At 40.6% G+C, this 16,675-nt stretch overlaps 3 protein-coding genes across 5 annotated transcripts; 1 reads left to right on the top strand and 2 right to left on the bottom strand.

The window, feature by feature from the left end:
* Positions 1 to 146: 146 nt before the first annotated feature.
* On the bottom strand, positions 147 to 4,394 carry LOC140014338 (E3 ubiquitin-protein ligase WAV3-like). 3 transcript variants are annotated; one of them, XM_072065049.1, is made up of 3 exons: positions 3,630 to 4,393; positions 3,130 to 3,255; positions 147 to 1,994 (listed from the first exon to the last, which is right to left on the bottom strand). In XM_072065049.1, the coding sequence occupies exons 1-3, from the start codon at positions 3,801 to 3,803 to the stop codon at positions 597 to 599; spliced, it is 1,698 nt and encodes a 565-aa protein (XP_071921150.1). In that variant the 5' UTR covers positions 3,804 to 4,393; the 3' UTR covers positions 147 to 596. The 3 variants fall into 3 exon arrangements, with proteins under 3 accessions (XP_071921150.1, XP_071921154.1, XP_071921153.1); XM_072065053.1 differs by having other exon boundaries at positions 3,135 to 3,255; positions 3,630 to 3,642; XM_072065052.1 differs by lacking the exon at positions 3,130 to 3,255 and having other exon boundaries at positions 3,630 to 4,394.
* Positions 4,395 to 7,266: 2,872 nt separating this feature from the next.
* On the bottom strand, positions 7,267 to 12,532 carry LOC113707993 (probable galacturonosyltransferase 4). Its single transcript, XM_027230415.2, has 9 exons — positions 11,930 to 12,532; positions 11,755 to 11,792; positions 11,568 to 11,609; positions 11,288 to 11,417; positions 10,918 to 11,150; positions 10,144 to 10,415; positions 9,155 to 9,512; positions 8,385 to 8,960; positions 7,267 to 8,035 (listed from the first exon to the last, which is right to left on the bottom strand). Exons 1-9 carry the CDS (start codon positions 12,051 to 12,053, stop codon positions 7,760 to 7,762), a joined length of 2,049 nt encoding a protein of 682 aa, XP_027086216.2. The 5' UTR covers positions 12,054 to 12,532; the 3' UTR covers positions 7,267 to 7,759.
* Positions 12,533 to 14,344: 1,812 nt separating this feature from the next.
* LOC140014078 (ATP-dependent 6-phosphofructokinase 2-like) lies at positions 14,345 to 16,617 on the top strand. Its single transcript, XM_072064454.1, has 2 exons — positions 14,345 to 15,235; positions 15,458 to 16,617. The coding sequence occupies exons 1-2, from the start codon at positions 14,561 to 14,563 to the stop codon at positions 16,289 to 16,291; spliced, it is 1,509 nt and encodes a 502-aa protein (XP_071920555.1). The 5' UTR covers positions 14,345 to 14,560; the 3' UTR covers positions 16,292 to 16,617.
* Positions 16,618 to 16,675: the final 58 nt, after the last annotated feature.

Below are 16,675 nucleotides of genomic sequence, written 5' to 3'. Positions count from 1 at the left end.
TTATGGGAATAAATAAGAGAGAGAGAGAGAGAGAAAAAAATGAAAGACGAAAACAAGAGGAAAGAATAACTAAAATAGCATGGGCAAAATGCTTAAAAAATGCTTTAGGAGACAAAAGGATCATAATTCATTAGGTAAACTGCAAATGAACAATTTTCTTTGTATTGAAAATGAGGGCGATATTGGAACTTCATCTATCATTTAATAGTCAAACATGATTTTGAAAGAAAGAGTGGGTAAAGTGCTTACAAAATAACGTTAGGGGGCAAAGTGTAAATCACTCCAAAAAAAAAAGGTTGAAGGGCTTTAATGCTATTAACCCAACTTAAATGGTAGCAATTCCCTTCTTACAAAAATAAATATATGTATATGGAAAATGCATGTTGGTCGAAAGCAAGCAAGTGTTTCAGCTGTTCCTCAACACCTATTCTCTGCTTGTCATCCCACTCGCCCCATGCAGGCAACATGTCAACAGGCCCCATTAAAGGAGTAATACTTGACGGTTTGATAATACTCTTAGCTGGCCAAACAAGAGAATGAATCCGCAAATGAAAATGTTTTGAGTTTGATACTTGGATTGACTGTGGGGTTTGAAGCTATGATGAATATATGGTAGGATACAGTGGCCTGTTTCCGTGCAAATGCTTTGCCCATCTTCTAGCCATGAAAGAGTCATGGTAGTCCCAGCTCTCCGCACTGCTTGTCCTCCCACCCATGCTCGCAACAGAATCTAAGCCGTCATTCCTTTCACTTTGATCTGGAATCCCGACTACAATTTCCCCAGTCTTGCTGCATTCATCAATTCCACTGTCAACGTAGCTATATTCCACGCAGACATGCCCACATTTTCGCAATATTAGTGGTATCCTTCTTTCTTCACCGCCCCTTAGTTCTCCAAGCTTTATAACCCGAGCATCCTCCTTGATTTTTAGCCGTATCTCCTTGATTGCCCCGCCCAGCATTCTGGCAAGAAATTCCTCAAACTCGTGCATGACAAATCCATTCAAAGTGCCGAAACCAAACCCTACATGAAAGCGATATATTCTCACGGGAACTTCTGTGCTGAAGCTATGGTAGGACCTGGTCGGACCATCCGAGAGGTGCAGAATACAAGACTCCGGGTTTCTGTAGACACGATCACTGAGTACTTTCACCCCTTTCTTTAGGCCTACAATTGGATTTGCAGGTCCTGTATGAAAAAGCCGATCAATGACTTGTAATGCTGTTCTTTTCCCATAGGAAGTCATGCGCTTGAGGGGAAACATGCGTGCAGCTGCAGAAGAGTAGGTGACAATGGCCAAACGGTCCACGGCTCGCAGTGAGAAGATCACCAATGCCATGGCTTGTTTCATTAGCCTCAGGTGTGGCCCGTTGGGGCTGGCAACTAAGACCAAATCAGTTGCTGGTTGATGTTCTAATCTTACACAAAGATAAGCTCTTGTTGAAGTACAAGCAAAAGGGTACTGTCCAGCTGTGGCAGGATGCTCTGCTGGTACAACTGATGATTGTACCATCAAATGTGAGGGACTAGTCAATTGATGCTGTAATGAAATATCACGAGAATGACCTACACTAACCCCAGAATTCGTATGTGCGCACAAGTGAATGTCAGGATGAGCTAGATGGAAAGGTAACAAAGAGATGTGGAGACGCTGATGGTCTGATGCATGGTCAGGCTCTACTGGATCATCGTCATCATAGTGAGCAGAGAGTAGAAAGGAGCGTCTGTGAACCCGAAAACTAGCAATAGAGTCATCAAGGATCTGGAGAATGGGATCAGACTGGTTGCTTTGGAGGGAGCAATGTGAATCTAAATTACGAGGAAGCTGTGTCCAATGGGCACGGCAAATTGGGCAGGTCATGCTACCATGGCAAACATTGGAAGAGATGCAGGCAAAGTGAAATGCATGAGAGCATTGTGCGGTGAATATAGCTGGGCACGGGTTGCTGCCTGAGCTGCAATTCAAAGGATCCAGACAGATCGTACAAATGCTCTGCCAGAAAAAGGAAAAAAGGGGAAAAAAAAAAAAACCTTGTCATAAAGCCTAAGACAGCAAAACCAGAATAATATAGTGAATTATGCCAAAACTGGAAGGGGAATGAATTCTGCATTTATAATAAAAGAAATGAATCGATTTCGACAGTTTCAATAGGTGAGAGTAAACAAGCTCTTTCTCCGAATCCTAAATCCATAATGCAAAAAGACACCTGCATTGTAACTCAAATTCCCAGCCAGATTAAATTTCGATAATCCGCGTACTGTCTTTCTACCCAAGTAGTTGGAATGGCAACTCAAATTCGAAAAACAACCTACCAAAGAATTCCATTATCTTCTTTTTCGGAAACATGATGATGATGATGTGGAGATTTAGGTAGTCTCTCTTAGTGGCCTTTCATTGAGAAACTTGAAGAGTCTATCTCACAAATTCTTCCAACAGTGTTGAACCTAAAATATTTGCTATCGTCTCCTCCAAAATTCAAGAAATTTGAATTACAATAAAAAGAAAAAGTTCAGTTCAAGAGCTTGATCCAAGAATCAATTTTTAAGTAAGTAGGACTTTTAGGAAGGAATGAGATGGCTTTTATTTGACTACAAGTAGAATTTCGCAATGTAAGTAACACGAAATCATCATCACTCTTTCTTCAAATTTCATGGAAGAGATCCCAAATCCAATACTGTAACCCCTCTCTCACATATACAAGCAGCATATCTTAGTTCACCAGCGGAGACTCTGGGTGGGGTCATTAAACAGAAAAATATTTAGTTTTTTGGGCTTGGCTGGGCTATACCTTCATCTACAGATAAGTAGATTAGGTGAAGTATGAAGTGCGACAAAACAAGTTAATAAATAAGGGGGAAGGACTATAAAGTCGGACGCATGACTGGGACATGTGGAATTGCAGGAAAATCGCCCAAGTAATGAGTGCAAGGAAAACGAAGTTTGCGGGCAAATTTGTTAGTGCTGTTTAGTAATGAGATTAGGGATGCGGGGGCACAAGAAAGCAATATTATATGTCAGGGCACTGTTAATGAATGTTACAATAACCACTTGAGTAGTAATGATAAGTTTTTGCTCAACGGAGAAGAAGATAGATAGTAGTGTTGGTGACATTAATTAGTGCAAGCACCTTACTAGCAGAAATAGTAGTGTTGGTGGTGGAAACTGCTTGGTCTGAGGTCCCATTGGAGCAGATTGGGCGCGGAGAGGTAATTGAGGGCTTACAAAGGTAGCAGCAGGTTGAATCGGAAGATACCTGCTTCAGCAAATGGGCAAAACAAATGAAACAATTATTGAGGTGAAGGAACGAAAGTTAGACCACACTGGAGACGGAGAGATAGGAGGAGGGGTAAGATTGGGTAAACGAAAATTTCATTTCATTCTGGAATAGACGCTTCGCTATAAAATGCAAACATGTAATTTTATTGACACAACGAGTACACAAGAAGAAGAAGGAGAGCAAGAACATCTAACCCACACGAGTTAACATCCTGTTATTCATTTGCACTAGAAATATATGATGGTGCGGGATTGCTGTTATTGTACATGCAGCAGTATCAATTTTGTTGAACTTGAGAGATTGAGCAATGAGAAATTTAAGGGGGCGAGAGAGAGAGAGAGAAGACTCACATGGAGAGCATTGGAGGGGGTGTCGGGGAGGACATTGACATGGGAGGTTTGGTTTGTACTGGTATTAGAAGTGGTGGTCCAGGAAAAGGAGGCGCATGTTTGGGAAAGTATCTTCTTGGCGGCCTTCTTCAATTTCCGAGATGCTCCTCCTCCTCCTCCTCCTCCTCCCACCATTTCAACTTCTCTGCTTCAATTCAAAATACTACAAGAATTAGCTTTTCGTCTCTCTGTCTCTCGTCTCTCTGTCTGATTAGCTTGGGATGATGGATCTTTGCCAAGAAAAGCCATAAGAAATCCAGATAATTGAGCAACTTTAACTTCTGAATTGCATCCTGAAATGGAGCAGTAGAAGTTGCAATTGCTGCCGTTTCTGGAAACCAATTGCTGCTGCGTGGTTGGCTTAGCCGAGTGCTAAGCGCTAACTACTACCAGTAATCTCATCTAAGGAGCAGCAGCACTACAGTAGTTGCCAGTTTTGCTGCTAAGCGTAAGCGCAAGCGCTCTTACTTTTTTGTTGTGGTGTTCTTCTGTTTGGACTTTTAACTACTGCAGCAGCAGCAGCAGCAGCAGCAGCATGGTGGTGGTATCCATTTTCTGGCGCGTCACCCCCACCTGGAGCCGGCAGAGGGGACCCCGCCTCGGAAGGGGAAGCGGGGCCCACAACGCTGCCCCCCTTTTATTTTTCGTTTCCTTTTTGCAGATGGATCTAAATGTTTTGAGCGCGAGCGCGGAATACCTGCCTCGAGTGTGGTCTGCTTCTTTTTGTCCACGCCATACGTACAGCACTTAGTAGTGATAGGGAAAAATCTATTATGCCGCTATTCTCTATCTATCTTTTTTTTTTTTTTCAACAATAAGCATTTACAGAAGAAAAACTAAATTACACTCAGAGCACGCCAAGGTAAAAAATATTCTCTTGTCTATTTTACTGTTATCATTTAAAAAGTATCACAATTTTGATATTTTAAATGTGGAGATTTAGAAACCTACGGACTACTTTCGCTCAGTGACTATTGAAAAAAGATTACATCTCCCTTTGAACTATAGATTGAAGATTCGAACTCTATCTACTTGGAGTGAAAAAAAATATCAGAACTCCCCACCTGCTAGCCCTTTGTTTTACTCTTACAGAAAAAGAAAATGGCAAGTGAGATGCACAAAATTTGAAAAGGGAAAAAGCGATATGCTTAAAAAAGAAAAATCGAAGACAAAGCTCTAATTTGATATGTGATGATAATTAATTTAATATAATGCTCCGATCTTGAAAATTTTTGTACGTTAGACTGTATTGCAAATGCTTACATGCAATAAACGTTTTCTTCGATAATATTATGTTAACAATCAAAAAAATATTATAAAAAATTTAGTATGTCTAAAATGTTTATATTCACGCACAACACAAAGTACTTGATGTGTTACTAGTAAAGAAAAGAAAAAAGTACCAACTTGTAGCGACCGTCGGTGATGCTGACAACACAACTGCGCTTTTTTTCTTTTTTTTTTTTTTCTTTTCTTTGGAAGGAAAGGAACAACAACACAACTGCGCTTTTCAAAGCACATTCCCGCCGGTACACATACAAATTAAACTTGTAGTAGTAATTCCTAAAATCAGCTGGGTTCTGAGTATTTTTCTGCTTAGTTTGTTGGTCCGGGCCCATCGTAACAAAATTTTAGCACTACCATGGTAAGGATAAAAAAAAAAAAAAAATTTGAAAAAGTGTCTCAATTCAAATGATACCTAGCTAGTGCAAGCATTTCTCAAAGTTACGTGTACTGTATTTATGTGCAGTAACTCGCACTCCCAAGTCCCGGGACAAAACATTCTTGAAAGTCTTGCTACTATTAACTGCTCCGCCGGGCATGAAGCTGGAGAAATAGTATTTGTGCAGTGGTAGCAGTAGTAAAATACTATTCATATTATTACTCCTATCTAATACTAGTACCATATTTCGAGTGATTGCTAATAAATTCACACCCACTAGCTAGCTAGCAATACACACATGTTTTTAATAACGGCCACGCTTCAGCGAAAGCACCAATACTTATTAAAGATGAGCCAGTCAAAACAGTAGTAGTACTGTGTTTTCTTTCAATAATAAAGAGAGTTGCTCCAAAAAGGTGAAGAAGCATTTTGATTTTTGACGACAAGACTTGCAGCACTTTAGATTAGTCTGTCAATCTTGAGCATCCCCGCTTTCACATTTTTCTCTTCTGATGACGAGAATGCAAGGGAACGGAAAGCAAAGGGCTTTTCGCAGTATGGATTTTTGCGGGGCAGATATATACATACTATGTACTCCATGTATATACTACGGTCATGGTCCCCTCGAAAGAAGTGAAACAAGGAATGACACACACCATCTCTCTGATTCCAGTTCCGATGTCCTTCGGCCTGCAAGCAAGGCCCAATATCCCCCTTTTTATATGGATTGCGATGCCAATTGTTTAATCTACCCTTATTCTATTGCAACGAACAACAACAATTATCTAATCTAAGATAAATGCTCTATTGGAGAGGAGGTTAAAGAGACCTGTCCTGTACGAGGAATGGACCATCACACCGCAGGTAAACTTGTGTTCGTGTGCGTGTCTTTTTCTTTTTTTTTTTTTTTTTTTTTTGAGTTGCGAGTTGAATGAGTTGTTTCTTCCCAATGCCACTGTTGGCATCATGCTATTATTATACTTTTCTATGTACTTGTATTTGCTAGAATCATTTTCAGTTAGTTTTGAACTTGGGACTGCTTCATGCTAATGTTTCCAATTAGCAAATCCTAAAGAGAAACACTCTACTGCCATGAGGTTGAATCTATATTCGCCATCCTTTTTTTTTTATTCTTACATTATTGTTGATGTTTTTCTAATAGAAAATATAAATCATGCATACATATATGTCAAACAAACAATAATATAATCTAAGTGGGCCTGGCTCCCTAGCGGATTGTTATATACAAGCGGACGCCCAGTCCACCTCATCTCTGTCAGTGCTCAAATTCTCATCACAACACGAGAGGGGATTGCTGGGTCCCAAGCCCCAGCTGTCGTTTCAAGCAAGCATATTATTACATGGACACTCGCACAGAATTGTTGTTGCATTGATGGAGATTCGATTTAATTTAACGTAACCATGAATGAAGTTTACTCCCAAAAAAAATATATGTTAAATTAATACTCCACAGTAATTGCGCGATACTCCATAAAATGGTGGTTTGATTGAAAGGGTAAAAAGGAAAAAACGCCCAATATCAAACAAACACTGCTGTCGGCAGCACACAAGGACATCAAAACCAGCGATACGATGCTACCCCACCCACTCGACTGTGCGCAAAAGTAGCAAGTACTAGTAGTGTATTTCCCCTCCTCATCTTTCTTTCTTTCTTTCAAAGCCCCGTGTGAAAATGATTCCAGGAATACCCAGTCAATAGCACACTTTTATTTTTGAGTTTTCCACTTGACAACAACATGGCACGGCCTAGGGTCGATTATCACCGTTCGCTTCGATTGTGGTTCAGGACATGCAAAGAAGCAAACATACACTACCGTGTGCACATATATGCACTTGGATTGTGGTTAATCTCAAAAACCATAGCTCCCCATGGGGACAAGACAAAACATAGAACAAAGCACACCATTCCGAGCGTTTGCTGCAAATTGACCATAAACTTTTTGTCATCAAAGCTAATGGAATAACAAACTTCTGTCGGTTACAAAGATGCAGTCATATTCCCAATCAAACGGAAATCACTTGTGGGAAGCTACACATGTAGGAAATATACTACCGCCTATCAAAGTAAAATGAACGAATGATATACATACCTTACAAGGAAGTAACATCCCAAAAGAATCGAAGGAAAACAAAGTTGCAGGGAGTAGGGGAACATCTTTCCAACCATCCACACATTTTATCTGCAACCTCCAGCTCCAGAGTAATGGATGACTAGAACAAATGTCTCGGCAATCGCTACAACTACTTCGTAGAAAACTCCGCAAGCAATTTCTACACCTAAACAGCTCTCCTTTCACAAGTGAACAAAATAATCCCTACTCAGCCAACTTCATAGAGCATGCATTAAGCGGACCAGCATCATCCAGGACTGGAGGACCTCTACACAGCAGAAATTGTCAGCAGACTTTTAGGGGTTGATGTTGCACTCCCTCAAATACATCTGATCATAGTCAACGTATTTAGCCCAGTAACTTCGATACTTGGGTATGCCAATCTCAAGCCATGGTTTTAAGTTGCCATTGTAATGTACAACCGCTGCTCGATCAATCTCCTTCGGGCTTATATTTGGATTGTAACCAAGGCCCAGCACATGCCAGTATCGATCAAGGGCATACGTGCGATTCCAAAATGTTATCAATCCAGGTGGCAGTGTCCCCAATTTCCACAACTGCCTATCATGGTTCTGTAACAGCACCAATACCTTACACTAGTAAGCCTTCAGAATTGAAGCAGATTCAGACTAACACTACTGAAATGAGTAATCTAATGACATGAACACAAAGGACAACTTGCCAGTAATCCAAATAAGCATCAAAGCTGGATTATTAACACAGCAAAAAATAGAAATAAGCATGCCTGTAGTGACACATATTAGTAATCATAAATGCAAGATGTCACAGTACTTGTTTATTTCAAGCAGCAAGGGGAAATATTTCACTGATTTTGGTCAACACATGCATTTGGATTGATGAAAGGAACAATGCCTATTGAAGAATCAGGAACCAATGTACTTCTCCAGCCAAATCCCTTACCAGATTTTGCCATGAGTGGTAGACTTCTGTTATGTTTTGCCTCTTCCACTCATCCAAGTCAACAATATTCATTCCAAACGCCCAACCACAAGCACGAGGGTCAAATTTTTTGGAAATCAGAGGATTTGAAAAGTTTAGGTAACGATCAAACCGATGAAAGCTTTCTCCACAAGTCTCAACCACACCAATCACCTTTCCCTTCAGATTAAGGGACCACAGCTTAGTTAGATCCTTCCGCACCACAATATCATCATCTAAGAACAGAACCTTGCCTAGCTTGGGGAAAATTTCTGGCAGGTAAAAACGTAGATGATTCATTATTGACAGGTATTTCGGGTTCCTGAACTTCAAATTTGAATCAGATTCAGCACGGCGAGTCTTGAAGTAGTAATCAATCATGGAGGGAGAACCCAGCTGCTTGAGAACAGGACTGTAACTTGGATTTAACCAAGAAAATTCCTCGACATTCTGGACCTGTATCGTGGCATTGCTGGGTGGATTTGCCAAAAACCACATCCTCATTGCAGCATAATTTAGCCTGTCCGTGACGATGTGGAAAACATGCCTTGAAGTGTCCTGCTGACATTGAAATTTGTTATGACAAAAGATTACAGCAACTGATATCCACAACAAATGCAAATGGACATCATCACCTAGATTGATACAAAATCAAGAAAACACAAATAGTCCGTACATCATCACATTAATCAGTACCTTTTTTGAGCTAAAAGGAAACCCATGCACATTAATGAGAGGATAATACCACTTACCTTTGCGTGAGAGATAGTTGAGTTTACAACAACAGCAGCTGCCAGTACATTATCTGAGAACAGTGCATAGTGGTAGAGCCTGGAGTCTTCCAATTTATCTTGACCTGGAAATTGTTGTTGGGAAGAATTTAGCATGAAGTACTCAGTTGAAAGACGCAACGGAAGACAATGAAGTCCTTTAGGAAGAGTTTTGGCGGTTAAATGAGTCAAGAATAAGGTCTGCTTCTTGTGGACCCGAAGCTGTTCTTCAGTGGAGTGAAGCATGGCTCGAAGCTTCTTTACCACTGCAGCACAATCATCTTGAATTTGCTTGCCTTTAGTTAGGGTTTGCTCCATGGCTTTCAACTTCTCAAAGGCACTGCAATGGAATTGGACACCATCAAAGTCAATCAATAAATCAATCCGCACACACACAAACACAGAGACAGGAGACAATAAACTGAAAAAGAAGACCAAAAACTTATCTAGTCACTATTTCATGCAATCTAATCCTTACTAATGTATCATACGAGTTAAAAATGAGATTGTAGAAGAATCATTTGGAAGAGAGAATAATGTCCATGATGGGCACCATTAGTGAAGGGTAGAGAAGAAATACAAACGTTGTACCCCCAACAAGCATGTTGCAACCGTTAAGGCACAAACAATAAATTCGGCAACTCATTTTTAATTAATTATTCCAAACATATCTTGCAATCTGAAAGAAAGGAAATTACATGAACTTAAAACATAGACACACCAACCCTAACTATCAGAGTTGCATTTCAACCCTCGAACAGGAATAAAACCCATTTAACCCCCTCAGCAAACAAATGAAGAAGTAACTCCATGTGCTATCAGCCACAGTGAACAAATCTACTGCAAAATTAAAAAATGGGATCAACATTGGATGGGGTTAATTCATAAATGTCTTTCATAAAACTTTAAAGCTGGACTCAATTAATTGTTAACTAATCATCCAACCCCCCCCCCCTAATTCGAAAACTTACTTCCTGGGTAGGTCAGAATCTTTGGTGACATCCCCAAGCACTCGTTGAACTTCCTTCATACGCGATCGGAGCTCCCTTATAAAGTGGGGATTATTTCTAGTTGCTGAGAGGGAGAGATAAACTTTTCCCCTAATGAGCTGATCCTTTAGTTGGCTAACACGAGCATCTGGCAGAGCTGCTTGTTCTTTCTGCTTATCATTTTGGGCATCCATTTGTTCTCTAGCACCATTTCTACCAGAGTTTCTGGAAGTGTGATGCTCAACATTTGTTTGCTAGAAAGATAGAGGTTCCATAAGTTCAGTACCACTATAAAGCTCCTATAATCCCATATCTATCAAATTAGTAAAACAAACTCTCACATTAATTTGCGACAATCAAACTCCAAATTGTATTTCAGCGGAAATTATGAAAAAACAATAAAGACATCAGACATGCTCACAGTGAGAAATAATTCGTTGTTATAATCTGCTTTAAGAAGGTCTGCAGAAGTTCAATAAATAGAAAAACTTCATCCATCTTAAAAAGTTTACCACTGATTGGAAACCAAAATGCTCAGGGAACTGGAAGATAACCTTGTTTTAGGGTAACAAAATGAACCTCCATGAGGTACTTATCTCACTATTTAAGATCAATAGTAGAAGGCAGCTTTAAAAAGCTTTCAATCAAGCAAGTTCATGTGACCAAATGCTAAATCCCAGCTTCCACATTACTGAAACACCAAGCCATGCATTTAGCAGCGAAAAGAAAACAGACTGAAAAGCATAGAACATATACCATTTTCCCAAAGGCACTGTCTGACTTCTCAGAACTGGTTCTACTCATTTCTTTAGTTGAATCAGTATGTATAGTCTTGAATTCAGTTTCCTGAGAATGTAACTCTTCTCCATCCTTAGACTGAGCTTTCAGCTCTTCGGTGGTGGTGACCTGCCTGATGGGATTTTCAAAAGCATCTCCAGTGCGGCCTCCGCTCAGGACAGATAAGACAGTGGCTTGATGCTGCAGAGAATCTGCAAAAAAAAATAGAGTTTAGAAATGAAGTCAGGCATCTAAAACAGGCATAAACTGGAAGTATGGTATCATGGATGCAAGTCATGTGTGTACAGAATGGCTGCTCAATATAAGAAGAAAATTTATTAAAAACAACCTTCAGTTAGCTGTCTTGTTATGCGAGCATTGTCATTGGCGGAGGCATCAGAAACATTAACAGCAAGAGATTGGGTAGAATTTTCTGAATAAACAAAGCCCAACGGCTCTTTCAGAATGGTAGTTGATTCCTGTCAATTAAGATTGAAATGGATGAAGCGGAAGAGCAAAAGATCTTTTTTTTTTTTTTTTTTTTTTTTTTGGGTACAAGAAACATTAGAAAAGGGAAAACGGACAAACAGAGCAAGAGCAGAAATGGGGAAAGCAATTAAACGACATACTTGGGGCAGTATATTGAGTGGCCTGATGTCACCTCCAAAGGTCTACAATCATCAAAATAAAGAATTCATTGAGGAAATTAACACGGGAAAGAAAAAGATTTAAATTTGTCTAAAGTTACAGAACAAGTAGTAATAATTAAACGAGCCAAGAAAATGGATGAGGCAAAATTATTAGGATAAAACTTACAAAGGTAGAAGCTTCTTCAACAATAAAGTCATTCCCAGCTGAAATAAGCAAATTAGAAAGTGAAAAACCAAAAGCAATATAACTACACAGTATGCTCTAGTTAAAAGAGCAAACTGAAAATAAACGTTGCAGAAATTATTTAAAAAGTGGAGTAATTGGTCATCCTGTTACTTACAAGAAGAAGAAGAAGAAGTAGCAGAAGACGGAAGATAAATGCCGAGAGTTTCAGTGTAGAGGACAATAGGGGCAAGAACCGTGGATACCAACAGCAACAACAACGCAGCCTTTCTAGGCTTCATCCTCCCTCCCCCGGCCTCAACCACCCTATGACCAGCGGCGATTTCTGTTTATCTTTCCTTTTTCTTTTGACTTTCTCCGGCGACGGTAACCCCTCGCACTGGGGCCTACCACAGATGGCCAATATAAACCTTTAATCCCACCAAATCTCTCTGATAATGAACGTAAAAAATGGACAGATATTCTTTTTCGCCCAAGATCATCAAATTTCCGGACCAAAGCCCCCCACTACACACTGATCTTGTACTTGTATACAGTAACAATGCACCAACCAGGATAAAAATGAAGAAGCAAGGAGACCCAAGAAGAAGAAGAAAATGGTGAAAAACGGAAATTAAGGATTGATTGGTTGATTGATTGAATTTTTTTTTTTGGGGGGGTGGGGGGGAATTAAACCAAAGACTCCGAATTAGGGACGTTAGGGTCCGACGAAACCCGACTTCCCCAGCTTCTAGAGAGAGAGACAGAGACAGAGAGCAGCGTCGGCAACTAAAATGACAAAATAATATACTCGATGCTGACAACGGGACTTGGGGCTAGCTGGTAGTAATATTTATTTTATTTGGCGGTCACAGCTCACAACTCACAAGTCACGTGCACCCAAAATTTTTTGGCTGAAATGACTTTAATACCCTTAGTGCTAACCAAAATTTGCCCCCATGAGTTGTGGACCAATTACGCATTAAAAGTTTTAAGTACTAAAGGTATTTAAAATCATAATAGATTTTAATTATCAAAAAATTGGTCTAACTATAATCGTAATTCGTCATAGCTTATTTAAAATCATAATAATGAATTTTAATTATCAAATAGTGCTCTAACTAAATAATTGTAATTCGTTATAGCTAGTATTGCTAATTACGGATTCAGCTGCTTCCCAACCGCCTTATTACAGGCCTTGTTGAAGTATCTGGTTCCAATGAGCTTCCTGCAGTGTCACATACACACGTCACTCATACTTTTGTGTGCAACACACAGACATCCCCTGCTAATTAATTGTGGTGCATGCGCGTGTCTATTTATATATATATATATATATATATATATACACAAACTTTATGTTCAAATTCTCCATACTATAAACAAATATGACGTAATAATTAGATAATTAGCCGAAAGAGAGAGAGAGAGAGCGGTTTGGAAGGAAAAATAAATAAAAACCCAGTCAAGAGAGAGGATCGATTTACTCAACCAACTACTTCTAAAGTAATTGACCATCGTATGAGGTCAAGGGTTCAAACCTTACCTCTCATCAAAATATTGTCACTTAACGTGGCTTCTCTTAAATTCACATGGATGATTGTTGGATCCGTATGATCCGATGATGATTTAATTTCCGTCGATTTCCCATGATCCCGTTGGAATAAGAGAAGAAGTAGGTGTTAATGGTGATAATAGGCCAACAAAAAAAAAAAAAAAAAAAACAAAGAGGGGATTGATTTACTTATTGCAAGGAACACTAGTCTGGTTCTCGCACCATCCCTGCCACTTTGACGGGAGTGGCCCAAAGCCTTGGTCATCCATTCAGCCCAAACGCCTGCCTACATAGCAAATAAAGTGATATCGGAACTAATTTGTTTAATTACTATTCCTATAATGCACATACACAAACTCATTTGGATAAGAATTTATTTGGATGATTTATTTGATTCAGTTACTGTAGCACTTTTTGTGATGTGATGTATGTGAGATAAAAAGTTGATTGGGAATTGTGTGTATGATGCAAGCAAAACAAAATCTGAAATTTTGTTTCCAAAACCAAGTTGTCCAAACAAATTTAGTTGTCCAAAACCAAGTGGGAATTTTGTTTTTCTTCTCTAGTGCACCAATAAAGGCAAATTTTTTTCATTTAAAGTTATCATATTTGTTCGATATTTTAAATCAGAGCTTAAATAAAACAAATTTAGTTTTATCAAATCAACGACTTAATACTTTCAAGATTCAATTTTCGGACTTTAAAATTTAGGTTTTGAATTTTAGTCTTATCAAACGAAACTTTAGTAATAACAAAATTGGATTAATTACACGAATCTCTCCTGAAATTTGACCATATTACGAAAAATGAACCTTGTGATTTAGGCAAAAAATTGTCTACTTTCTCGAACGTCCCTTGGTATTCTGGACTCCTACTAGTTTTAATTTTTTTTCCCCCCAAAAAAGTGAAAGGGTTTGCTTTGGTAGGACGTGTCCCACCAAAAGTCCCCGACAAAGGCCAGAGAACACCGCGTGGATTGTAAGCCTGGGCACGTCATCTCCCAACAGTCTGCCACGTATTCTCATCAGTCAATCTTTCTCTCTCTCTCTTTTCAACGCTCATTTCTAATCTCGATCCCCGGCTGTACGCTTGCCGCTGGCGAAACCTCCCACCGCCGGCCATGTCTGATTTCTTTTGTTTTATATCTCTATATAATATATATGCACTATTACCTTACAGGTGCGAGTAGTACTAATTGATGAAATAGTACTAACGCATACTACTAGATAGCATTAATAGCAGCAGCTAGCCGTAATGGAGGCTGGGGAAGAGGATATCTCAGCAGCAGCAGCAGCAGCCAACCTGCGCAACGACGCCCACCAGCAGCAGCAGCAGCAACAACCGCCCGTTACATCCTCCAATATTACCTGCTTTAATAACAACAGCGTCATCAATCTCCATAGCCTCACCCACCTCACCGATTACCTTCCTCACCTCCAAACCCACGTTAACCCCTTGGACTCCATCCCCTTCTTTCACCCAATCTCCGGCTTCTACCTTTCCCCAACCGACGTCATCTTTCGCAACATCCTCTTCGACCTCTCTGTCTCTGCTGGGACCTCAGGCTCAGCAACCCACCACCTGCAGCGGCTGGACTCCTACCACAGAGCCGGCCCCCGTAAGCACATCTACTTCGATCACTCCCACGTCCGCGCCGCCATCGTCACTTGCGGAGGCCTGTGTCCCGGAATGAACACCGTCATCAGGGAGTTGGTGGTCGGGCTCTGGGACCTGTATGGGGTCCGCCACATCTTTGGTATTAAATCCGGGTATCGGGGCTTTTATTCCGCTTCTACTGATCCCGTCCCACTCTGTCCCAAGATGGTTCACGACTTGCACAAGAGGGGTGGCACGCTGCTGGAGACCTCCAGGGGTGGTTTTGATCTTCGTCTCATTGTCAATGCCATTGAAAATCGTGGATATAATCAGGTCAGAATCATTTGATACACTTGCACACAAAAATAAATTAAGAAAACAATTGTGTCATGCATGCAATTAGCGAAAGATTGGCAAGGCTGTAGCTGGTTTGAATGCCTTGTGTACTTGGTGGGATCTTAATCCTATACATATATTACTAGGAAGTTTTTTTTTTCTATAAAAAAAGAAATGAGTATATTGCACCTTCTCATTCCATGATCAAGAATGACACAGGTTTACATTATCGGTGGAGATGGCACAATGCGTGGGGCAGTAAAAATATTTGAGGAAATAAAGCGGCGGAAATTGAAGATAGCAGTTGCTGGAATTCCTAAAACAGTGGACAATGATGTCGGGGTGATTGACAGATCGTTTGGGTTTCAGACGGCGGTAGAGATGGCCCAGCAAGCAATCAGCGCAGCTCATGTGGAGGCAGAGAGCGCAGTTAACGGCGTAGGGTTGGTGAAGCTGATGGGGCGCAGCACAGGGCACATTGCACTCCACGCAACTCTAAGTAGCCGGGACGTGGATTGCTGTTTAATCCCTGAAATTGAGTTTTACTTGGAAGGGAAAGGAGGGCTGTTTGAGTTCCTGGAAAGCCGGCTGAAACAGAATGGGCATGCAGTGTTGGTGGTAGCAGAGGGAGCTGGACAACGTCTAATACCCAGAAGTAAAGAAGCTGCTGAAGGACAGGCGGGGAAGGATGAATCCGGGAACGCGGTGTTGTTGGATATTGGTGGGTGGTTGAAATCGGAGTTGAAGAAGTGGTGGGGGAGGGATCACCCGGAGGAGGAGCTGTTCACCGTCAAGTACATAGATCCTACGTACACGATCCGTGCGGTGGCGGCGAATGCAACGGATAATTTGTACTGCACTCTATTGGCGCACGCAGCCATGCACGGAGCAATGGCCGGCTACACTGGGTTTGTGTGCGGGCCGATCAATGGGAATTATGGGTATATTCCGGTTGAAGAGGTGGCGGGGGCCAACAATGTGGTCGACACGAATGATCATAAGTGGGCTTGGGTTCGATCCGTTAACAATCAACCTGATTTTAGGCGGACCTGACTCTTATGTATCTCCATCATCTATCAAGAGCGCATTTGATAAAATCTTGCAGCACTACTTGCAAGCTATTTCCCTTTACGGGGGAATTTTTTTTTTTTTTTTTTTTTTTAAAGTCTTCAACTCATACTCCTATTCTAATCTTGTACATTAATTAGGGGATTTTGAATAAATAGGGGTTGTTGAATTGAGTAAAATTGTTGGGATGCGATTCACCTGTTCGTGCCTCCAGTTCAGTAAAGCACGGGTGATGGCTTGTCAGTTGTCACTCACTCCTTCGTGTAATGAATTGAAGGCAACAAACCTCTTAATTCTTATAGGGGTTGGCATTTTTATTTCCTTTATAGACTAGTTTGTACCCATGGCTTGGCAACATACCCCCATCAT

This window comes from Coffea arabica, chromosome 9c (genome assembly GCF_036785885.1).
Source record: "Coffea arabica cultivar ET-39 chromosome 9c, Coffea Arabica ET-39 HiFi, whole genome shotgun sequence".
Lineage (NCBI taxonomy): Eukaryota > Viridiplantae > Streptophyta > Magnoliopsida > Gentianales > Rubiaceae > Coffea > Coffea arabica.
The sequence above is the reverse complement of the archived record's forward strand: the minus strand, read 5'-3'. Positions and strand labels throughout refer to the sequence as shown.